Genomic DNA, 24855 nt, shown 5'->3' on the forward strand with positions numbered 1-24855 from the left:
AGAAGGCCTCTTCTGGTGCTCTGGGCCAGGCACCCTGCTGCTGTCCCCATTTTGGGCAGGCATTGCCCTCACTACCTTCCTCCTCCACCAAGACCCTGCAAACTCACATCCACCCTCTTGGCCCTCCTTTGTGGGGGTAGGTCTGCAGCCCCATTTTTTAGCTGAGGAAACTGTGGCTGGATAGAGTGGCCAGATCACTGGTTACATGGGTGCCAGGCCTCTGGTTCTCTGCATTTCCTGCTGTTTTGCCTTCTTTTTAAAAAAATTTTTTTGAGATAGAGGTTCATGCTGTTGCTTAGCCTGGAGTGCTGTGGCATCAGCTTGGTTCACAGCAACCTCAAACTCCTGGGTTCAGTGACCCTTCTGCCTCAGCCTCCCAAGTAGCTAGGACTATAGGTAGTCACTACATCACCCAGCTAATCTTCTATTTTTAGTAGAGACAGAGTCTCACTCTTGCTTAGGCTGGTCTGTAACTCCTGAGCTCAAGGGATCCTTCTGCCCCAGCCTCCCAAAGTGCTAGGATTATAGGCGTAAGCCACTCCACCAGGACTGTTTGCCTTCTAACGGGCTGTCTTGGAGGAGCCAGAGTTGCTAGGCTCTTGGCTGCCCCTCCCTTGCACTGGCCAGATGGGGCAGGGCAGGGGCTATTGCGGGAGAGGGGTCCGGGAGGACTTCATTATCCAGTGCCTGCTTGTGCCAGGTTGGGGGGACTGAGCCTGCCGCTGGCAGGGAGACATGCTTGGCCTGTCTGGGTAATTACATCTCAACATTTCATTTTGCTTGTCAGTTTCCACTTCCTAGGGATGTGGGTTCCTAAATATTTCATCCCAGCCTGCAGCTGTCTATTCCTTTCTGGCCAAACCACAGGCCAGGCTGCTGGCCCCAACTCTGGCCCCTCCTTGCCTGACTGTGCCGTGGCTCCTGCTGTGGAGTGGAGCTGGTCAGAGGTCATCTCCATCCCCCAAACCCCTAGAGATATCTGCCACCAGCCTAGCGCTGGCTCCTATTCCTAGGGTGTCTGGGGTGAAGAGGATGGGAAACAACACTTGATCAGTGTTCAGTGAGCATCTACTGTGTGCCTGGGGCTCTGCTGGCCACTGGCGGGTTAGGAATGAGAAAGACACAGTCTGCTCTCGAAGGGGCCCAGGGGATGATGGAGGAAACCAATAATACTGGTATAATAGCAAACATGTACTGAGTCTGATGTGCCAGGTACTGTTTGGAGCATCTATATTCACACACTTATTCTTCACACTCCATTATGAGGAGACAGAAGTCCTGAGACATTGAGTAATTTGTCCAAAGTCATACAGCCAAGAAGTGGCACAGCTGGGATTTGAACCCAAGGCCTCACCTTGGAGCATGCCAGTTACAAGGTAGAGGATCGTGGGTGCCAGTGGAGAGCCACAGAAGGGTGTGATGAGCCCCCACTGTGAGGAGGAGCTGGGATATTTTGTGGGGAAAAAGGCAGAGAAATTGTGCCTCTAAGCTGGTCAGGGTTGGGCAGATGGAGAAGTGGGAAGGGCATTTGGCAGAGGGATCAGCACTGACCGAAGGCTTGAGGGTGGGACAGTCTGGTTGAGTTGGAGAAAGTGGTCCTGCAGTGGTAGAGGTGATGTGAGGCTGCAGAGGGACCAAAAAGTTGCTATGTGATCTTATCCCCCAGGTGTGTCACTGGAGCTGGGGGCAGATGGGGAAGAGTGTTAGGTGTCTTATGCTGTGAGTGGCTCCTCCAATGTCCTCAGCCACATTCTACATTCCCAGCCTTGACTGTGGCCTGAGGCACAGACAGAGCCATGCAGTCTGGCTGCAGCATACCACATGGTCCACAGCATACCAGGGGTGACCTTGGCAGAGGACCCTGACTGACCTCCACTCTGCAGCCTTGGGTCTGGCTGCCAGCTGGCTTCTGACTTGCTGTGTGAGCCCTGGGCAGACCCTCTTCCCTTTTCTGAACTGAACTTGAGAAATGGGTGGGATTCCTTCATCAAGGCATGCATGGCCACCAGGGGGGTGGGAAGGTAGGGCCTGGGTGTGCAGGACTTCGGGGAGGGGCAGGAATGTGCCACCTGCCGTGCTCTGCCACCTCAGGCCCCTCTTGCCACCACCTGCCTCCCAATACCCTCGCTTCCCTTTTCTATTATTTTTTTCTGCCTTTCTCACTTCAAAGGTGTTTTGCCTAAATGGATTTGTGTTAAGATATTAAGTCGATCACTCAGCAAATTTGCCTCTGCTCCGAGACTAGCACCATGAATAATGCAGCTCTGAGCGATGCTGCCCGTGCTGCCCAGCAGCCTCCTGGTGGGAGGATGGCGAGGCTCAGTTCTGAGGTGTCAAGCACCACAGCTGTCTTGGCTGGATCCCAAGGCCAGCATCCTCCCTTACCCCCACCCCAAGTATTCCCTAGAGGCTAGGCCTGTGCACAGGTGATCCGCCCTAATCCTTACAACAGCCCTGCTGTGTCTGGGGAACGGGGTTAATACCATCCCGTTTCACAGAGCCTGTCTTTGCCTAGACTCGAGCTCCTGTGTCGTGCCCTCTGCCCTACCTGCTGCTATGCAGCCCCTGGATTCAGCCCTGTTTCCCCCACAGGAGCAGGGCTGGGTAACAATGGAAGGCCTAGTGGCCAAGGGAAGGGGCTTCCGAGGAGAGATGAGGACTTTGCTTCAATGTGGGGCCACTGAGTCTGCTCTATAAATAGTCCTCTGCCCCTTCCATCAAGTTACTAGACCCCATGAACCCGCCCTTAGCTCCAGGCCCCACCCCAGCCCACAGCTTGGACCATAGACTGGCAGCAAAGTGGAGGAGGTGTTAATGGCACTAAAGTATGTGGGCCAGACTCCCAGGTAAGATGAGGTGTGAGGTTGTGCCAGGCACTGGTGAATGCTGAAAGGTCTCTGGGGTCTTTGTGTGAAAGGATTTCAGGTGAATTGGGGCATTCAGTAGGGCGTCTGGAGGAGGATGGGCCTGAGGGGTGCTTCATGCTTATGGTGACTGTGTGATGGTGGGGAGGGGGCGGCTCACTGCAGGGGCTGTCTGGGTGTGCCAGGCTAGGAGGGGCTGGGTACGGTCAGCAGGGTTATTCCGTGTGACTGAGTGGGGTTATGTGTGTGTCTGTGTGTGGTGTGTATGTGAATGTGTGGGGTTATGTGTGTATCTGTACGTGACCGTGCGGGGTTATGTGCGTATCTGTACGTGGCGTGTACGTGACCGTGCGGGGTTGTGTGCGTATCTGTACGTGGCGTGTACGTGACCGTGCGGGGTTGTGTGTGTATCTGTATGTGGTGTGGGGTTGTGTGTGGCTGTGTGGTGTGTATGTGACCCAGTAGAGTTATGTGTGTCTGTGACCAAGTGGAGTTTTGTGTGTCTGTGGTATGTATAAGACTGTGTGGAATTATGTGTCTGTCTGTGTGTGGTGTGTATGTCACCGTGTGGGGTTACATGTGTGGCTGTGTGTGTGTGTAGCTGTCTGAAGTTATAATGGGGGCAAATGTGTGTCAGGGATGCTCTACATGACTCCTGTGGCCGTTGTGCCCAGGTTTGTGGCTGTGTGAGTATGTGGGAGACAAGATGGGGGTTGGGTATGGTGTGTGTGAGGCTGTGGGATTGTGGGAGGTGTAGCTGTGTCAGTGTATGCGTGTGGCTCTGTGCCCATCCTGTGGCTGCGAGGCGGTGTGAGGTTCTCACTGGGTTTATTCGTGTAACAGGGGCTGTGGGTGACAGTGGGCTCTGTCTGGGTGTTTGTGATCGTGAGACGTATGAGATTGTGATGGCGTATGGTGTGTAATTTTGTGAGGGTGTGTGTTGCTGTGTGTGTGTGGCTGGGTGGGGGTTGCTAAGAGTGCTCAGGAAAGAAAGGATGTATGTCCTGGTGTCCCCAGAGTTATGGACCCGTCCTGCCTGGGTCCTGACCTGGCTAATGAGGAGGTCCCTGTCTTCTCAGCTCCTGCCCTCCTGTGTGAGCAGCTCCACCCCACCAGCCATGCATGTTGGCTCCAGGGGGCAGACCTTCACAAATACTGCTGGATTTGACACTCACACCAACTCTTCAGTGGAGCTGAAGTCCTTCCCCATTTTACAGACGGGAAACCTGATACTTGGAGAGGCTTAGTAACTTGTCCAAAGTCACACAGCCAGGAGGTGGTGGGACTGGCTCTCCTCCTTTTGCCTCAGGCTGGATGAGAGAGGGAAGCTGAATCCAAGTGTGACAGCCATCCTTTGCACAAGCCTATGCCCACCTGGGTGCAGCAGGGAACCCTTCAGGCAGGAAACGGGGGTGACTGACCCCCTCATTGTCCCTTCATACCTGGGCTTAAGCTGAATCTCGGCAATCGGCCCACTGCCTCCCCTGGGCTGAAGTTACCTGCAGCAGGGAGGCGGACTGTTCCACCTCAAGCCCTTCCCTGCTGGGCCAGCTGTCTTCAGGCAGGGCCCTTGGGGCCCAGCCAGTTTGCATGGCTGGCTTGCACCTTTCTCACTTGTTCATCCTTTGGTCACCTATCTCCCAAGCAAGGACAAGGAATTGTGTCTCAGTGGAGAAAGTAAAATCCCAACAGAAGGCGGGACCGAGAGATGTCTGGGTGCATGTGGCCAGAGCTCACGAGTGAGCCCTGCGAAGGCAGACACTGTGCTTGGATTATCGTTGTGGCCCTGAGCCTCGTGAGAACATGCCAGGCACCAAGTGGGTGGCAGTGCTTGTGCCTGTGATGGAGTGGCAGCTCAGAGGGGCAGTCACAGAGGAGGGGGGTGAACAGGCACAGGGGCACTCCTGGTCAAGGAGTGCTCCCATCTCAGATGCTCCAGAGCCACTGTCCTCATACCCACACTAGCAGCTCTTGCATCCCTGTTAGTGGGGCACTGGGTCACCCATTCAGCTGGCAAGTGTGGACCACCACCTGTCCTGACAAGCAGCATGTGTTCTGGTCCCTGTGAGGCCCCAAGCAAGGGCTGGGCTGGGGAGCCAGAGGGCCACTGGCCAGCAGAGGTGGGTCACTACTGGCTGAGGGAGCAGCAGGTGCAAAGCCCACTGGGGGGCATATGTGATCGGATGGGTAGAACCTGGCAGGGACTAGGGTGAGGCTGGATGTTGCAGACCTGAGATAGGGGATGCAGGCCTCAAGTGTCATGCGCACACACTTGTGTGTACATACACACACACATGCGTGTGCACACATGGTGGGAGCTCCTGAGGGTTGTGAATAGGGAGGCATGTGTCAGGTGGGTTGGAGGCTGACCACCTGGGGAGTGGGGCAGGGAGCAGACAGGGATGGTGACAGGGACACAGGGACATCCTAGACTTGTGCAGCCCCAAACCCAGCTGGAGCTGGCCCAGCCCTGCCATCCATGTTACCCACACCGGAGTTTGCCATGGAGCAGCGCTGGCCTGAGTATCTTCCTGGCCTCAGAATACTGCGCTGGTCACAGTGCTACTGCCTGCAGTCCACCGTTATGGCTCCATTTACTTAGGTTAAGTCTTTGCTGCCAGCTGAAAACATAAGTAGCAGCTTATTAGTCCCTGACCCCTCTGAATAGCTGTTTCTGGTCCCTTTCCTGACAGCTGGTGTGAGGAAGGGGTTGGTGAGGGCCTGGCTTTGGGGGTAGAAGAAAAGGCGGGGAGGACCAGGGAAAAAGGGTCTTGTGTGTATGTGTGTGTGTGTGAGGCCATGATGGTCCAGGAGGTAGGTTCCAGCCTCATCTCTGCCTGGAGCCTAGGGGCGCTTGGGGGGACCCCCTCCCCTGCCTAGTGGGTTGTATAACTCCCCACCCTCCATCCTGTTGCAATTTGCTGTCCTCACATTTTGCTGTAATGTAGATTTTTCCACTTGATTTCCTAGGGTTTGTCTTTTCATTGCTTTTCTCCCTCTTTAAATTTAAAAAGATTGAAAAAAAAAAGGGAACTAGAAAGAGAGGAGAGGTGCCCATGTTTCTGCTGGCCTCAGGACTGGCTGCTTGGCTGGTAGCGGACAGGTCATCCTGCATAGGTGGCCAGAGACCCAGACCGCCGGGGAATTTCTTGGTGCTCTGGAGGAGGCTCTTTCTCCTTTCTTGTCTGGAGACCAGTGTCTGGGGAGCTGCCTGAGGCAGAGTGGGCAGTTTCAGATACAGTCCTAGGCCCTGGGTGCTGGAGCAGGAGGGGGTGGGCTGGGAGTCCCACTGAGCCAGTGCCCCATCTCCCTAATCGGCCCTTTCCTGCTGCCTGAGGGCTGACAGCCTAGATCCTTCTCGAGTGGGGGGATCCTTGTGGATTTGGCTGAAAGTTCAGGGGACTCTTGACTGTCCTCCTACAGGGGGCAGCATAGGAACAGGCTCCTCCTGTGGGAGGTGTTTTCTTTCTACCTGCCCAGACCCACTGGGGGGCACCTTGAAGGCAGGGGATCTGGAGGCTGCTTGGATGAGTGGCCTGACAGGACTTATTTAGACAGGGAGAGTGGGGAGAGCCAGGCCATGCCATGGGGGATGTGAAAGTACTTGGAGGGGAGGGTGTCCCAGGCATGGTGAGGTTCAGAGGATCCTGCCTGCCTCAGGCTGGAGTGGGGGAATAAGCAGAGTGCAAGTGTCTCGGTTACCTGTCCTTTAAACCTAGGTCCACCCAGTGCAGGGAGTGGACAGGAAAACCAGTTCATTTAGCAGCAACCCCACCTCACTTGAAGGTGGATGTATGGGTGTAAAGTGTTTTCAATTCCTCGGGTCTCAGGCAAGGCAGCAGCTCCCAGAGATAAGTCAGACCAGGGTTCAGGCCCAGCTGATCCTCTAGGTGGAGTGAGGCCTAGCCTCCCACACATCATGCTGCTGATTCTCTTCAGTGCGCCTGTTCCCAGATAGTTACTGTTCCCTCCCACCCAGGGATGTAAGCTTTAGGGAGTTTGGGGCTCTGTGCCCCTCAGACTGCATCCCAGCACCTACCACCCTGCCTGGCAGGTAAGAGATACTCAGTAAAGGTTTGTGGTCTTGCTTCTCATCTAGACTGGGAGTCCCTGAGAAAGGGAGTCTTACTATTGTTTCTTTTTTTTTTGTGGAGACAGAGTCTCACTGTACCGCCCTCGGGTAAAGTGCCGTGGTGTCACATGGCTCACAGCAACCTCTAACTCTTGGGCTTATGCGATTCTCTTGCCTCAGCCTCCTGAGCAGCTGGGACTACAGGCGCCCGCCACAACGCCCGGCTATTTTTTTGTTGCAGTTTGGCCGGGGCTGGGTTTGAACCCGCCACCCTCGGCATATGGGGCTGGAGCCTTACTCACTGAGCCACAGGCGCTGCCCTCACTATTGTTTCTTAAGGATTAACTCAGTCAGGAACTGAGCAGGATACTTTTCAAAAGAGAGAAAGAATGAATGAGTAGACATGCACACTTGACCCTGCCCTTGGGAATGCAATTGGAGGCAGACACTGACACAGATATGTCAGCTGGACCTGGAGAACACTGGAAAACGTCACCAGACCACAAATGGAAAGGGTAGAGAGACCACAAAATCAACAGGAAAGTGGTATCAAGTTTGCCTTCTAGAGTATCTATATCATTCTGGTGGGGGCGCCTGGAACCTGGGGCAAGCTCACACCAGGGGAGAGCCTGTCCTCAGGGGAAGATAGGATTTCAGGAGCCACTGGCTGGAGGAGAGGTTCAGCCCCAGATGGGCATGGAGGAAGGCAGTGGCTCTAAGCATCTCCCCTCAGTATGCTGTGGAAGCCCCTGGGCCCGTCCGCACGCACTAAGAGGGCCTCAGGTCTGCCCTGGCAGAAAGACCGGAGAGCTTTTGCTACTACCCACATCCAAAAGTTTTGTCCAGCTTTGGCTCTGGAGCCCAGATTTGCTAAGAAGTTGCATGTTGCTATATTTACTTGGCTCTGATTATTTTTATTATTTTTATTTTTTCTTCTTCTTTTTTTTCGAGACAGAATCTATGTTGCCCTCGGTAGAGTGCTGTGGCTCTCTGTATGTTGGACTACAGGCGCCTGCCACAACACCTGGCTATTTTTTGGTTATAGTTGTCATTGTTGTTTAGCAGGTCTGGGCTGGGTTAGAACCCACCAGCTCTGGTGTATGTGGCTGGCACCCTAGCTGCTGAGCTACGGGTGCTGAACCGACTCTGATTATTTTTTAAAGAAATAAATGTTGTGGATTGCATGGAAGCTTCCCTTGGAACTCCCTTCAATCCTATTCTTCTCCTTCTCCCCCTTGAGGTAACCCCGATTCTGAAGGATGGGTGCCTTCCTGTCTTTGTTTAGTTATTCCTCAAACAGTTCTGAGCAGCTACTGTGTGCCAAGCTGTGTCCTTAAGCATTGGGGAGAACTCGATGAATTCAATAGACAACATCTCCTGCCTTCATGCAACCTTTAGTCATGTCTGTGTATATATAGTGTGTATATGTACATCTCTACAAATAATACTGGTCTTTAAATTTTACATAAGGGGACAGATCATACTGCAACTTGCTTTTGTCAGTCAGTTTTCTTTTTGGGATTTGTCATGTTGATACAGGAGAGCTGTTTTATTAATCTTAACTACATAATGTCCCATTGGATGAACACACCAGTTTATCCTTTCTTCTGTTGTAAAATATTTAGGCTGTTTCCGTTTTTTGCAGTTTCAAACAGTGCTGTGGTGGACATCTGTGTGGGTCTCCTGTGCCCACGTGCAGTTTCCTGGGAAGGAATGTGGATGAGGGAGGCTTGGAGGCAACTGGCACACTCCTCTCCACTAGACACTGCCGTGTGCTTCTCTGCAGTGCTCTGACGGGCACTCCTTGGTCAGATGTGCAGGTTTATAATAGCAGAGTCAGGCCCTGAGGGATGGGGCTGAGGATGAGGCAGTTTCTTGTAGTTTTTTGTTTGTTTTGTTTTGTTTTTGTTTTTAGAGACAGGGTCTCCTTTTGTTGCTCAGGCTGGAGTGCAGTGGCAAAATCATAGCTCAAATTCCTGGAATCAAGTAATCCTCCTGCCTCAGCCTACCAAAGTGCTGAGATTACAAATGTACCCTACCAAGCTCAACTAATTTTAATTTTTTTGGTAGAGATAGGTTTTCCTGGCCTCCAGCAGTCTTCCCACCTTGGCCTATCAAAGTGCTGGGATTATAGGTGTCAGCCACTGGGCCTGGCCAATTAGTTGGTTTTGGTGGATGGGGTGGAGCTGGGGCAGGGGTGGGCTGGCTTCTAAACCTCCCAGTGTGGTGGTGAGAGCCTCATCTACAGGTAGGCTCTGCCCCCACTGCTGTGTGCTCCTGGACAAGGCACTGCCCGTCTCTGGCCTCTGTCTCTTCACTTTCCATGTGGCTTGGACCAGGAGGTCTCCAAGGTCCCCATTGCCTAGATATGCTCAGATGTTCTTGGCAAGTGGCTGTGGCTTCTTGCTCCTGGCCCAGTAGAGGCACTACCTTGGCTGGAATGGCAGGGCTTGCAGCTGGCACATGGCAGCTGGTGTTTGTCAGTGGCCTGGGTGGCTGGAGAATCGTGTAAGGGGCTCGCCAAGGGGGACCCAGGAGAGTCTAAGGGGGGCATGGGGAGCCCTAGGCTTCTCCATGTACACCCCCTCCCCTATGGCCCTGTGCTGGAGCCTGAGGAGATAGGGAGTGGGCTTGTGGACTTTGATTCTCAGTATGGACTCATGGATTCTTATTTTACTCAGTGAGAGAGACCGAGGCAGGGTGTTGGGTGGGGAGATGTGCTCCTCCTTGGAAAAGAAGTATGAAGAGGGGATCCCAGGAAGTGTTAGCCCTTGTCCTTGTAGTGACAGCAGCAGGGAGTGGACACAAGGAAGGCCAGAGGGCTCAGTATATGGCTTGGGGTTGGTAGCAGTGTAGACCAGGGTGTGCAAAGGTGGGATGTGGAGATTGTGTACTTGGTATTTGGGAGTGTGTGCATTTCATGATAGTGTGTGTACACAATGTGCACCAAACCATCCAAACAACAGGCTCCAGAGGAGGCCCTGGCAATTGAAAAACTGTACTTTCAGTCTTGGCTTGGCTGCGGAGTAATTGTATTGCATCTGAAGGGTGATAGGAAAGGGAACTTTCCTTGGTGGGCAGGGGCTGCAGGAGATGGGGGCCTCTCTGCCTGGGGAGGCTCTGGATACAGACCAGGATTGCAGTTCATTGACTGCTGTTGGCTAGGCTATTAGCACCTGCCCCGAGGGTGTGTGAAGATTCACCCAGGCATGCAATGGGTTCTCAGTAGTGCTGGTCCCTTATGGGCCACTCCAATCCTCTCTAGCTGAGGCAGAGGCCAGGAGAGCCATTGATGCAGAGGCTGTGGAGCTTTTGTCACCCCAGGAGCACTCCTGGTGGTGAGCTAGCCCCTTGGTTCCCATTCCTCTGAGTAGCGATGCTGACAATTGGGCTATGAAGCAAAGGAACCCTGTGGACACTTGGTTTCTCATCCTGGGGACAGTTACATTAGTGGGCATTCCTCTCAGGGAAGGTACTGTGCTACATACGTGCTCACAGCCCTCGAGGACCCTTGACTCCGTGACCCACTCCCTTCCCCACATGACTGGCTGAAAGGTGGCCATTGGAGCCAGATGGCCCAAGTTCAAATCCCAGCTTTGGTCCTATCTTTGGAGAGGCCACTTAACTTCTCTGTGCCTCAGTTTCTTCATCTATAATTTGGGCCTGTGGTGATGACACCGATCTCAGGTGAGTAAATCCATGTGAAGTTTGCAGAATGGCGTTCAGTATGCGTTGCACACTCCAGATAGGTTTCTCAGTGCCATGGAGCTCTGCACACCCTCTGTGCCCCTCAGTCTTCCCATCTCTTGTTATTCCAAGAACATCAAATGGTCCTCAGACTGCACTCTGTGACTCACTGGCATTCTTGCTGACTGAGCAGTGGTCACCTAATCCTTCCTTCACCAGCAAAGTGAAGCATGTAGGATGTGCCCTGAGGTGCCAGGCAATATGGGTACATGGATCCTTGCTCAAAATATTACTTAACCTGACAATTTCTCCCTGTTGAGAGCAATTAACTCCTGTCCCCTGCCCTGCCCCCACCCATAGCCAGGTGGCTCAGCTTCTCCCTCCCCCTCCCAGTCCAGCCTCTTCCTCTTGTCCATCTGTCTCCTCAGATGGGGGGAGAAATGTTGCAATTGGCCCACCATATGGAGGGAGCTGAGCACCTGCCTGGCCAGCACTGTGGCCAGCAGGTTGCCTCCCTGGCTTTCTGTGACCTGGAGCTGGAGAGGGCTCTAGTCCTGCCCACACATCCTTGATTCTTCTCTCTTTTCCCTATGAGATACTGGGAACCATGCTGTTCTCTGGTAGGTGGCTCTTCTTGGGTGTCTTGGGAGAGACCTGAGGAGCTGTGTGTGTGTCCTGTGGCCCAGAACCTGGCAGGGCACCTGTCACAGAGCAACCTCTCCTTCTAGTGGGCAGACCTGTTTCCCCCAGAATGCCCCACCTGGCTGCTAGCACCCTCTAAGGATGCAGCTCAGTGTCATTGCCTTTGGGGGCCACTTCATGGGTGGAGCTGGGTGCTGGCACTCTCCCTTTGGGGCTGGTGGTGGGTCCATTCTCCCTGCACTCTGAGCCCTGGCAGCACACAATTACCTTGTGTATGGGGTGAATCTGTGTAGAAAGTTCAGGTGGCTCCAGCCTGGACAGAGAGGTCTTTTGGAGTCCTAGGGGTGGCAGCTGGGTGCTCAGCCGAGGTGGCTGGTTCGAGGCATTGGTTAGATTCTGTTTTCAATGGGTCCCAGAACAGGGTGGTGGTTAGATAAAGGGTCTGGCTTCATGAAGATTAATCTCTCAAGCTTTTCTTTCAACTGAGCCCTGACTATGCTACTAAGGGCCTCAGGGGTCTTATGCTCTGGGGTCTCCAGCTCCTGGACCTTAGTAGGGCAGAAAACTGGTTTTTTTTTGGGCCAGCCACTTCTTTTTCTGAGCTTTAGGTTCCTCATCTGTCAAATGCCATGGATGATACAAGCAGTGGCCCATGGGGAGGTCAGGTGGGATTTAAATATGCGAATGACGCCTGTTCCCTGCCAGCATTTGAGAGACATGTCTAAGGCTGAGGACTGGCTAGGTGAAGTACCGGGGTCTCTAGTGGCCAGCAGCCAGATATGCTACTCTTACCAATGATCATGGGGCCCAGGGACAGGAGCGCTGGGAGGTGTATGGATTTGGGTGTGGGGACACTAATGGCCAGGGTGGGCCCTCATTTTCAGATTTAATCCTCTGAGAAATGTTAAAAGGTGGTTATAGTAAAAGTAATCGACATTTACTAAACACTATGTACTAAACATTATTGTATTTATATGCAATAGCTCACTTTTTTTTTTGAAACAGAGTCTCACTGTGTTGTCCCAGGCTAGAGTACAGTGGCCTGATCTGGAGCTCACTGCAACCTTGAACTTCTGAGCTCAAGCAACCCTCCTGCCTCAGCCTCCTGAGTAGCTGGGACCACAGCCATGTGCCACCATTCCTGGCTGATTTTTTCTATTTTTAGTAGAGGGTGTCTTGCTGTTGCTCAGGCTGGTGTTGAACTTCTGAGCTCAAGTGATCCTTGCCCTTCCGGAGTTATAGGTGTGAACCATTGCGCCTGGCCCAGCTCACTTATTTTATAACAATCCTATACAGTAGGTAGTATTATTATCTCCACTTAGAGCAGCGGTTCTCAGTGGGTCGTGACCCACTGGAACTGTATTAAAGGGTCGTGGCATTAGGAAGGTTAAGAACCACTGACTTAGAGGTTATTATATGTTTGTGGCACAAAGAGGCTCAGTAACCAGCCTGAGGTTATATAGCAGTAAGTGGCAGGGCTGAGATTTGAACCATGATGCTGTATTGCTTCTTGCCTCTTCTAGCTGCTATATGGTGAAATTGAGGCACAGATTACCTAGGTGACATGTCCAGGGTCCCCAGTTAATGAGAGGAGTCAAGACTGGTGCTGTGGCTATTGTGACTGCTCAGCCCATATCTAGAGAGCCCATATCTAGAGACTGGGGGTCCAGGACTGGGAGTCAGGCTGCGGACCTTGGCAACTGCCAGGCTCTATCCCTTGGAGTGTGTGGTGAGGGTGTGGTGTGGCGCTTCAGGCTAACTGGTGCCCCTCCTGCAGGGGGCGTGTGCATCGCCCAGTCGGTGAAGATACCACGGGAGCCCAAGACGGGGGAGTTTGACAAGATCATCCGTCGCCTCCTGGAGACCTCAAATGCCAGGGCAGTTATCATCTTTGCCAACGAGGATGACATCAGGTGAGGGCAGGTGCCAGCGGGCTGGCACTGAGAGCCGAGCAGGCATGGGGCAAGCCACTGGTTCTGTCCTGCTGGAAACTGTCCTAGGCTAGCCTGAGCCTGCCCTGGGATCCCGAGGGGTAGGGGCGGGTGAGTATGTGTGTGAGCGGGAAGACGCCACAGGCGGGGGCACAGGCTGTTGCTGACAGGGCACCTTCCCTCCCCCTCTCCATTTCCTGCATCCATTCCACCTGCCAGGGATGGCCAGCAGGGTGCTTTAGAGGAGGGGCTAAGGCCATGGGCTGGGGCCAGACCACCTAGGTTTTACTCCTGTTCTATCTACTAGCTGTGTGACTTCAGATAAGTTTCTTAACCTGTCTGGGCCTCTTAAATGAAAATAAAAGCACTAAGGAAGACTGCCTGATAGTGTTTGGGAAGTGAAGGCAGGAATGTGCTTAAAGAGCTTAGAGTAGTGTCTGGCACAAGGTAGGTGTCCAGTAAATGCTGGCCACTTCTCAGTCGTTCCCTCTTATCTGTGGTGAGCTTAGAGTACAGAGAAGCCATTTGGCTGTGGTTCTAGTCCTGGCTTGGGCACACCCTTCCTCTCCCCAGGCCTTAGTCACCTCATCTGCAGAGTGGGAGCAGTTAGACTCTGGTTGTCAGCACCATGTAGATCAGAAACCCTGGGCCAGCCCCTGTTTGCTTTTCTGCGCCTGGGGCCTGCCTCACAAGTCAGATACTTGGGAGCCCTTAATAGATACTCTGAATCTCCTGAACCCTGAATGCTCCTCCTAACTGACTTATCTTCCTCCTAATTTTCCTGTTCCCACCTCCCTGAGACTGGGTGTCAGAGAAAAGATGGGTCAGTCATCTTTTCAGACTCAAAAATTTCCTAGTCTGAGGGGGAGATACAGCTCTGCCCTTGGGAAGCCTCAGTCTGAGGGGAGACACAGCCCTGTCCTCAGGGAGCCCTACCATTTATGGCCCCCTGGACTTCCTCCCTCAGATTCCTGGCCCACTGTGCTCTAAGACTCCCCCACTCACTGGCCCAACCCAGGCTGCCCAGCCGCCCACTTCTCCTGCCCCTTCCCTGTATGGTTCCCTCCCACTCCATAGCAGCCTCACCCTGAGTCCCATTCTTTCAAAACCTTTTTCTTGCTTGGTGAAACCCTGGACTCCAGAGTCACAGCAAAGCACAGAAATTCCCAGGGACATTGCCAGGTCACTGAAAGGATGGAGGAGGGAGTTCTGGAAGATCACTAAGGCCTCAAAAACCAAAAGGACCAACTATAATGGTGGCGTCTCAGGCAGTGAGAGGCCGATGGGGTGGGGGTGGGGGGAGTCCTCAGAGCCCTGTTCTGACAGCCTCCCAGCTGTGCACAGATGCAGCTTCTACCCCTTACGGCATATAGCTTCCCTAAATTCTGACTCTGAATGTCCTCAATGCCCATAGGGCCAGCCAGCTCCAGGGGCAGGAGGGCCCCCTCTGAACCACCAGTTCTACTCCCACCCTAAAGCTGGCATGACTCAATTCCCACATCTTACCAGGCTGTGTACCCCACTCCAGGCCTGCTTCTTTGGGGGACACCTTCAGCTTAGATGGACCCACACGCTGGGAGGGAGGATGAAAGCCTCAGGCCCTCTGTCCAAGAGAAGAGGCACCCAGGGAAGGGTGGGATGTGACTAGATTGACTTCCTGAGTGGGCTGTAGGAAGTGAGGTGGGAGGCAGGGCCATTTCTGGGAGTCCGCATGCATTTTGGAAGCAAGCAGAAGTAAGAGTAACCCAGGTGACTTTGCAGAGATGGAGGATTGAGACCTCTGGTCATCTGGGGCTGGCTGGATGCAGGCTGAGGATGGGGGTTCTGAGAGCAGCCTCACCGATCATTAGTGGTGACCTGAGATAGGGGGACTGCACTAGTGAGGAGGGCTGGGACAATGGGGAGTCAGGAGATTATGGAGAAGGGCTAGAATGGGGCAAGGATGGACATGAGGCCAGCTCAAGCAGGCCCCAGTCCCAGGTCTGGGCTCTGGGGCCTGAAAATGTTTGTTTCTCTCTGGAAGCCCAAGCCCTCCTGCCCCAGCTGGCCACGTCTGTACAGGCCCAGCAGCCACCCCCAACTCCTGCAGTCTGTGTCCTAGTCCTCACTGATGGGAAGGGCCTGGAGTTTCTAGTATCACAGCCTTTCTCTTGATGTGTGGTCTTGAGCAAATTACTTGCCTCTTCTGTGCTCTAGTCTCTCTGTGAGAGGGGCTAGGTTAGGGAATTCTGCCCATTCCTCCCTGCTTTCCTCCCTAAGGAGATGTCTTTGAGGGGCCCTCAATTCATTCTCCTAGTAAGCACTGATTAAGCACCTACTCTAGGCTCCTTGCACCTGGTTTGGTTAAGACCACTGTCACAGTAGGCCTGGGGTGGGTGTGAGCCCCTGGCAGCCCCGTATCCTTACCCGTTCACCATCCATCATCCACATCAGGGTGTGGGGAGCAGCTCTTAGATGGACTTGGACTCCTAGCACAGGAAGGGATGGATGCAGAGGGCACTGTTGACGGGGGTAACTTGCAGAGGAATCAGGGGCAGAGCAGTGTGTAACAGTAAATGTGAAGACAGGCTAAGGGATTTGGGATGAGTGTGGGGAAATGGCCCTTGTCATGCATGAGACTGAGAGGACAAGGGCCAGGCAGATGTAGTTCCTGGGCCTGAGTTAGATGGAACTAACTGTGGTGTGGATATGGGGAGACAGGTGTGGTGTTTGCAGGGACCTGGGGCAAGTGTGGGCCTATGAGCAAGTGCAGGCTAAGGTGGGAGGAGCCATGGCCAGGGGTATGGGCAGGGTGCTGGGGCAGCTGTGGGCCCTCAGCTCATGGGTGTCAGGGGTGGGCGGTCCAGGCAGAGCCTAAGGGACAGGTGGGTCCACAGCAGGTATGACCAGGGGTAGGGGCAATTGTGTGGACAGACACGGCTGGGCTGGGCTGGTGTGTTTTCCCACAGGCGTGTGCTGGAGGCTGCGCGGAGAGCCAACCAAACAGGCCACTTCTTCTGGATGGGCTCTGACAGCTGGGGCTCCAAGATTGCACCTGTGCTGCACCTAGAGGAAGTGGCTGAGGGTGCTGTCACTATTCTCCCCAAGAGGATGTCCGTGCGAGGTAGGCCTGGCAGGACAGGACAGCAAGATCACCACACTCACCCATCTACTGTCAGCCCTGGACAGGCCTTCTGGGCTGGGAGGCCTTTCAGGCACTCAACATAGCAGAATTTGAATCCAGATTTAGGTCCTTTCTTCCTCCTTTCTCAGATATTTTTGGGTGTGGGAGGTGCAGGGCATACACAGGACTCACCCTGTCTGGCGAGAGTCCTTTGCAGGAGAGGGCTGGGAACTGCTAGCAAGCTACAAGGGAGGTGCTGTGTGAGGGACTGGGCCATCAGGTAAAGCCTGCCTGGCAGGCCCAGGGGATGGAGCTGGGGTTGGGGCTGCCCTGCTCTGAATCTTCTCTTCTCTGGGCAGACCCACAGTCATCCTGGGCAGGAACAAACTGCTGTGGCCAGAACCTCACCAGGACTGAGGTGTGAAGTTCCTGTTAATGGCCTGATTTGGCAGGGACCTTGCAGTCCTCACCAGGGGGAGCCAGGTTCCCCAGGCCTTTCCTGCCCTCCCTCCGTTCAATAAAATCCAGTGTTGATGAAGCTGGAAGGGACCACAGACATCTGCCTTGCCAACGAACTTTCCAAGCGACAGGACCGAGAAGGGGAAGGACTCACTCAAGGTCACAGAGCAGTGTCCGCTCTTCACCCTGAGGCAGAGGGAGCACAGGTTGCAGAAGTTTCCACACCTCCCCTGAAACCCCAAAACATAATAAAAACACAAAATAATAAAAACGATGGCTTATCTGGTGCCCACAGATTCCAGGCCCTATGCAGGTAACTCAACGTAGTTTTCCCAGAAACCTGTGATTCACTCTTGGCACATTTAGTAGATGGGTACACTGAGGCTCAGAGAGATTCGTGACATATAGTGCAGTGAGTGTAGAGTGGGACTTGGGTCCAGCACTTGTCGGATGAATCCTTTTCTCTCTGGGACATTAGGGAAGCTTTTAGAACACTGGGTCTTACCTGGGGGTGATTCCCCGCCCCCCAAGGGACATATGGCACTGTCTAGAAACAGTTTTGGTTGTTATGATCGGGGAATGCGGCTGCTGGCATCTGGGGGGTGGAGTTCAGAGATACTGCTCCACATCCTGCAGCACACAGGACACCCCATGACAAGGACTCACCTGGCCACCAAGAAATTCTGCAGTAGGCCCTGCCCCATGCCAGCATTTCTCCTGTGGCTTTGACAGTCATTCAACTTGCACTTAAACCCTTCCTTGGACAGGAGGCTTCCTGTGGGCCACACTGAACTTTCAGGCCTTCTGGCTCATCCCAAGCAGCTCAGTTAACTCTGCACAGAACGGTCAGGGTATCTGGGAGGAGGCAGAGGGCATTATTTCCTGCCAGGCTGCTCATCCTGGGACAGAGTTTCCTGGGCTGAGAGTCTGAGTATGTGGAGGAGGCAGGCTGCATCTGTCAGTGATGGGGACTTTCTGGACTTGAAAGAAGAAGGTCCAGGTCCTGGCCTTGCTGTGAGACCTTGGTGTTCCCCTACCTTCTCTGGTCACACACTCCCAGTGTTGGGCAAGCCCACCAGCTTCACTGCTCTAACCTCAGGACTCCCAGGTGGCTCCTTCTCAAAGAGGCCCGATATTAAATTAGCATTTCCACGGTTAAAGCAGGAGAAACACCCTCTTCGGTGCACTTCCATTCCAGAGAGGCAGCGGTTGTACATTACACGTGCTCCCCTGGGACTTAATACAGTTCTTTTCATTTCGAATGAAATGAAATGCTCTACATTTTGCTTTTTCCACCTGGGCCCTGGATCGGATATGTGCTTCCCTCCCTCTCCTGCCTCAGCCTGGGCCATCTCTAAGCCTGGGAGAAGTGAGAAGGACTAAGGGCTGCTGGGGAATGGTGTATGTTCAGCGTGAGGCCCTGAACATACACCCGGTACCCTGCCAGGCTTCGACCGCTACTTTTCCAGCCGCACTCTGGACAACAACCGGCGCAACATCTGGTTTGCTGAGTTCTGGGAGGACAATTTCCACTGCAAGCTGAGCCGCCACGCTCTCAAGAAGGGAAGTCACGTCAAGAAGTGCACAAGTGAGCATTCAGAGGCGAGGCTGATGGGCAGGCCCTGATGGGGTGGGGCTCTGGAGGGGAAGCCTGGGAGACAGGAGACCTGGGGCAATGCTGGGCGCAGGAGTCTCCTGGAGCCTGTAGTGATGGGAGGGGAGATGGGCTGGTGGGGGGGTGTGTGTGAAGTCGGGAGCTATTTAGAGTGCAACACTGAGTGTATTTGTGGGGAGGGCCATCGGGCCTCTGACTGCCTTGGGTGTATTCCTAGGGTGAGGTCACAGAACTTAACTGACCCCACCTGCCCTGCGTCCAGCCTGATGCACACATACCACTCTGGGCATTTCATAGAAAACACCTTTATCCCTGAGAGTTCCCTCAGTCACTCAGCAAACACCAGTTTGGCTCCTAGGACTTTTGTGGGCCTGTTATCCACTGGGTGGATACAGCAGTGAATAAGAGTCAAAAGAGTCTTGGCGTTTTTATTCTAACGGAGAGACAGACGATAGACAAGATAAGTAAATGATAGGATATGTCAGAAGGGAAATGTGCAGTAGAAACAAACAGATAAGCAAAAGAATGGGGAATGTGGAGGGCCGAAACTGCGCATTTGAAGTGGCCAGGGATGGCTTTCCTGCAAAGGTAACGTTTGAGCCTTGAAAAGGAGAGGAGTGAGCCACATAAGAGGGATAATCATTGGTTCATTTTGCAGATGGAAAAATGGAGGCTCAGAGGAGTTAAGCAAAGGGACCCTTCCACAGATGGAAGATGGTAGCGCATGACTTGAACCCGGGTCTGAGTTCTAGGCCCTCCTTCCTAGGTAGCCGTCTTGGTGTGTCCACTTTAGATTCATTTGGACATGGGTCCTTGTGCATGCTGGGTCTGGGTAGCTCTGAGGAAGGACCTGACGCTGGGGGGGTCTGGTGTCTCTCAACCTGAGTGGTACATAATTGAGGACGATGAATTCTCTCCTGTATCCTCCCAGACTTGATCAGTGTATTCTGGGCAAAGGGCTGCTGGAGTGACTGTCAGGACCAGGGGAGAAGGGAGTGTGATAAGGTGGGTGGGCGGGCAACATGCTGCCCTCTGGTGGCAAGAGCTCACAGGGACGAGTTCCTGGACAGTGGGTATCCCCTGGGGAGCTAGGCAAGCTCACAGCCAAACCCACCGTTCCTGATCCTCACAGTATGCTGGGGTGCCCAGGTGGCAGTGGGTGTGCACAACACACCTCTGTGTGACTGTATGTTCAGCAGTGTGCCCAAGAGAGAAGGAAAGTGTGTAAAGGTGTTATCTAGGGGCTTACATGGTCCTGGGTAAATTAAACATAAATACCATTGTTTAATATGCATCTGCTATGTTCTAGACACTTTAAAGACATTATCTCATTTCACTCTCACAACACCTCTAGGAACTCTTATGGTTCCCCATGGCGAGTCAGAGAGACTAAGTGACTTGCCCAAGGCTACACAGCAGAGGCCTGAATCAGGTAGCCATCACAACAGAGATGTTAAAAGTGCAAACATGCCTGGCCATGGAGGCTGAGCCCTCATGGGTAGGGTGACCATGAATCCTGTCCTCCCCTATTCTGGTGTAATTATTGAGAACATCCCCTCTTATTCTGAAAAGAGCCCATATAGGGATGATAAGTTGCCTGGGCACCCTGTTGATAGGTCACAGGACCTGGCTTAGGGATGGGGATTGAGAGAGGATGGGTAAGACTAGAAGTGGGGCAAGATGGACAACTAGGGCCTCCCGGACTCAGTGTCAGGAGTCCTCAAACTGTGGCCCGCGGGCCACATGAGGCTGTGTGATTGTATTTGTTCCTGTTTTTTTTTTTTTTACTTCGAAATAAGATATGTGCAGTGTGCATAGGAATTTGTTCATAGTTTCTTTTTTTTTAAAGTATAGTCTGGCCCTTCAACAGTCTGAGGGACAGTGAATTGGCCCCCTGTTTAAAAAGTTTGAGGACGCCTGGTCTAGGCTATCAAGGGTGAAGGTCTTTCTGGAGGGGCAGGAGGAGGAAGGCTTTGGCCAATTCCTGCAGGCTTCATCCAGACCACCAGTCCTTGGATCAGGATTCATGAACCTGTCCAGCAGTCCTAAGAAAGGATTTGGTCTGTTTGTCAGAGCAAGTGTCAGAAGAGCAAGCTTTGCTGTGAGCCCAAGGCAAGCTCTGTGACCTCTCTTGGACTTTGCTTTCTCATCTGAGAAATGGGATTGATGGTCAGCCAGCCCAGAGGATATCTCCAGAGGCAGGGAAAGTATGTGAAGGAAGCACTTTATGAACTGTGAGTGGTAGCTCTGAGCTCGCTGTGCATGAGAGTCACCTGCTGAGCTATTAGAACTATACCAGGATGAGCCCAAGACTAACTAAATCAGAACCTCACTGGTGGGACCTGGGGCAGATGCTTTTAAAGTTCCCCAGATGACTTTAATGTGTTTGTAGGGATAGAGCAGTAGCCCCTAAGCTTTGTTCACAAGGAATCACCTAGGAATCTGACTCCCACCCCTACACATTCTGACTTAATTTGTATTGGGTGCAACCTGAGCATCAGGATTTCTTGAAAGCCTCTGACTCAGAGGGAGAGGTGAGTGATGGGAGGGAGGGTGGCACGTACTTCTGGTGTGGGGGTGGGGGGTATGAGCAAAGGAACAGAGCCCTAAATGGCATGGGGTGTACCCTCGGGGAGGACAGCACCTCACAGCTAACCCGAATCCTTCCTCCTGCACTGGAAACCCCAGCAGAGACTGGTCAGAGTCCTTGTTTGGCCCCAAGTTAGGTGCAGTGCACCTGTCCCTCTGGGTGAGGTGAAGGGCAGGGAAGCTGCTGGGAATGTTTGTGGGAACTGAGACCCCAGGGGAGGGGGCAGCAGCTCTGGCTTCCCCATGGTCCCACCCAGGCTTGAGATGAACCTGTCCCTGGGGAGAAGGCCTTGGGCCAGAGGACTGGGAGGAGGGACAGGGGAAGGGCTCACCCCTGGGTCTGAAACCGACTCTGCCTCTTCCTGGCTGTGTGACCTTGGAAAAGTTATTTAACTTTTCTGAGTCTTAGATGGTTATCTATAGAACAGGGAAGGCAACACCCATCTCCCTGAGTGATTATATGGATTAGAGATATAGCGTATGGTGTGAAAAATGGTGTGTTTGATACGTGCCGAGGAGATGGTTGTCATTGTTGCCATAGAGAGGAAGTGGGAGAGATTACCGAGGTACCTGTTGGGTAATTTAGCAGCCCAAGTCTTCAGTACCAATTCTGTCTGCTGTAGGATTTGGGGGAAGGGAGCATGCCTGAGAGTGGGTAGTATAGACGGTCACAGGTGCAGCTCCCATTTTACAGAGAAGGAAACTGAGGCAACTTGCGAACATCACAGTGCTAGAGAGTAGGTAGAGCTGGCCTCACACCCATGCAGCCTGGCCCTGCCTGCCCCTGCCTAGCCTCTCCCTCCGTCCCCTCCCACTCCTTCAGGCCCCTTCTCTCTTGCCCTTCGCTGCCTAGGCGTGCTCTGCAGTCTCTCACAACTTGTGTTCTCCTCCTACCCTCACTGTCCCCAGAGCCTGGCTGCCCACTCTCCTCTTCCAGCATCGGCCCACTCCGCTCTCCTCCATGCTAATAGTTGGCCTCTGCCTGTTTCAGTCCCATGGGCCCTGCCTGCCCTGCTCAAGATCTCACAGTAAACAAGTGCCACTCCCCTGTCCTTTGCTTTCCCAAAGCCGTTCCTTTCCACTCAATTGAGGGAGGGACTCAGTGACCCTCCCGGAGGGTGAGAAGGGCCATCACTTCCTGTGGTCTTACACTTGGGAAGATTCGATCCATCCTTCCAGGCTGTCTTAAGCTGGATTCCCTTGGAAACAAGGATTTGAGAGCAAGTTTATTTGGGAGGGGATCTCAGGAAAGAGGAGAGAAGGCAGCAATAAAGGGTATGATGTCAAGCAGGTTACCGCCATGAACAACTTCAGCTTAATTCTTCTGGGGACTGTGGGGACAGTGAGGAACAGGCCTCAGTTACCCAACTGCAGGCGGACAGGAACTGGGATGTGCATATGTCACCGCCGTCAGTCATTGATTGGGGGGATGTTCTGGAGGGCAAAGAGGGCTCCTGTGCCAGAAGACTTGGGTGGATGGCAGATGCTTGCGACTGGCACTTGGACAGGTGTGTGTTGAAGTGGTAAAGGTAGGGAGGAGGGCACTCATTCTTTCTCAGGCACACAGCTCTTAGAATCCTGCAGACCTGAGTAGGAATTCAGGTGATACCACCTCCTAGTGGTGTGATCTTGGGCATGTCACCTTACTTCTTGAGGCCTTAGTTTCCTTGTCTGTGAAATGAGAATCATTACCCTGTCCCATCCTCCTAAGAGTCCTGTCCCCAGCAGAGTGCTGCCTGCCTCATGGTTTCCCAGAGACGTGGAAGTTGACCTGCTAGAAGCACTTGCAGACAGCCCATGGATGCCCCCACTTTGAGCGAGATCAGAGTCTCTGAAAGGGGCATCTCTGCAGCTGTCAACCCTGGGGAAGATGCTGCCTGCCTCTCTCTTCCCTTCCCGGCCCCTCCCAGGAACCCACATCGCAGGGTTTGGGAATTAAAGTCGTAAACAAGGCAGATGTGGCATCTATCTTTTTGACAGCACTGCCAGCCAGGTGATGGCTGAGCAGAGGAAGGCCCGGTTTATGAGGAGACAGAAAAAATTTACTGCCTGCTGCTTCCAGGGGCTGCCTGGGAACTTGGAGAGGGAGGGCAGCCACATGGTGGCTGGTATGTGTGAGGAGACACCAGTCTCCCAGCCTGAGATAAAAGCAGTAACAAACAATAGTAAGAAGAGGATAATAGTAGTACTATTTATATAGCATTTACTAATTGTTGATCTCTGTTCCAGTGTTTTGCATTTAATCTTTTCAGCAACCTGTTTTATAGATGAGGAAACTGAGGCACAGGGAGGTTAAAGACTTGCCTAAGGTCACACAGGGCTAGGATTTGAACCCATACCATCTAATTCAAGAGATATCTTGCTTTAGGCCAGCAGTTCTCAACCTTTGGGTCGCGACCAATGAAAATACATCCTGCATATCAGATATTTACATTACGATTCGTAACAGTAGCGAAAGTACAGTTATGAAGTAGCAACGAAAATAATTTTGTGGTTGGGGGTCACCACAACATGAGGAACTGTATTAAAGGGTCTCAGCATTAGGAAGATTGAGAACATTGCTTTAGGCCAACTGATGTCCCAACCCCAGGGCCCTCCTGGCTTCTCTAGCCTGCCTTTGAAAGATCTCCCTACCTCTATATCTGCAAAGGAAGTTGAAGAAGCCTCCCTCTTGAGGAAAGGAGGGAAGACCAACATTTCGGAGCACCTGCTATATGCTAGGGTGTGCCCCTATTAAAGGAACCGACAGCTGCTCAAACCACTGGCCACGTGGTAGCGAGAGGGTCCTGGGCCCTTCCCTCAGTGCTGCTTCTCACTTGTCAATCAGGACACCAACCAGCATTTACTAAGATGCAGACTATGTGAGCCCCGTGTTAGGGTCTGTGAGAGAGACAGACCTGGCCTGGGGAGCAAGGGGAGACAGTATGGCCTTGCAGACCAGGTGTGGAGTGGGGCCTGTGGCCTGGCAGGCCGTGCCCTGGGCTCCAGAGAAGACCTAACTGTGAGTCTAGAGAAGGCAGATCCAGGAGGCCTCTAGGAGGGAATTGGGAGTGCCGGGAGGTTGGGGAAGTTGTACCACTTTTAAGTCAGAGGTCTCACTGAGAAGATGAAACTCAGGGAAAGACCTGAAGGCAGTGAGAGAGTGAGCTGGGGAGATCTAGGAAAGAGCTGCCAGGCAGTGGGCATGGTACATGCAAAGGTCCTGGGGGAGGGCTCATGCCTGGCAGGTCTGGGGAACAGTGAGGGGGCCTGTATGGCTGATGCAGAGCAACAGGTGAGGGGAACACTCATCACGTGGGCTGGAGGCAGTTTGTGAGGATTTAGTCTTTTATGCAGAACAGGACAAAGCTATTGCAGGGTTTGAAAGAGGATTGGTGTGATCCGATTTATGTTCTAACAGGTTCACTCTGGCTGCTGCTTGCTCACTGCTTGGCGAGGGTGAGGGCAAAGTGGGAGGCCAGTTAGGAGGCTGGTGCTGTAATCCAGGGGGGAGGGATGGGGCCAGGGCGGATGGTGGCCATGGAGGTGGTGAGAAGCTGTTGGATTCTTTGTAAACTTTGCAATGTGGCTGCAGAGTTTGCTGAAGGATTTAAGGGGAGAGATGACAGAGAATCAAGGATGGCTCCAAGGTCCTCAGCTGGGAGGAGAAGGCTAGAATTGCCATGCACCAAGACGGGGTGGGTAGGAGGAGGAGCAGGCTGGGGAAGAAAGACTGGTTTAGTGTAGGACACTCGAGAGTGAGATGCTTGCTGGAGTTCCACGTGGCCTGTGAAATAGGAGCTGGAGTCAGGGGGGAGTGTCAGCAGCAGGAGCGAGTGTAGTTGGAGAAGAGGTCCAAGGGGGTCTTGGACACTGGAGTTTTGGGGGTGGGGAGAGGGGCCAGCATGGAGCTG

The 24855-nt window shown here is 53.2% G+C and overlaps 1 protein-coding gene across 6 annotated transcripts in view; it reads left to right on the forward strand.

Annotated features, from left to right (window-relative positions):
- The window catches only part of GRM4 (glutamate metabotropic receptor 4), a 116842-nt gene that overhangs the window by 66019 nt on the left and 25968 nt on the right, over window positions 1-24855 (forward strand). For all 6 annotated transcript variants that reach the window (XM_053603090.1, XM_053603086.1, XM_053603089.1 and 3 more), the window contains 3 exons: window positions 13043-13178; window positions 16145-16299; window positions 18206-18346. In XM_053603090.1, coding sequence (XP_053459065.1) covers window positions 13043-13178; window positions 16145-16299; window positions 18206-18346 — 432 coding nt within the window. The remainder of the gene's footprint in view (window positions 1-13042; window positions 13179-16144; window positions 16300-18205; window positions 18347-24855) is intronic.

The sequence above is a fragment of the Nycticebus coucang genome, chromosome 9 (genome assembly GCF_027406575.1).
Source record: "Nycticebus coucang isolate mNycCou1 chromosome 9, mNycCou1.pri, whole genome shotgun sequence".
Lineage (NCBI taxonomy): Eukaryota > Metazoa > Chordata > Mammalia > Primates > Lorisidae > Nycticebus > Nycticebus coucang.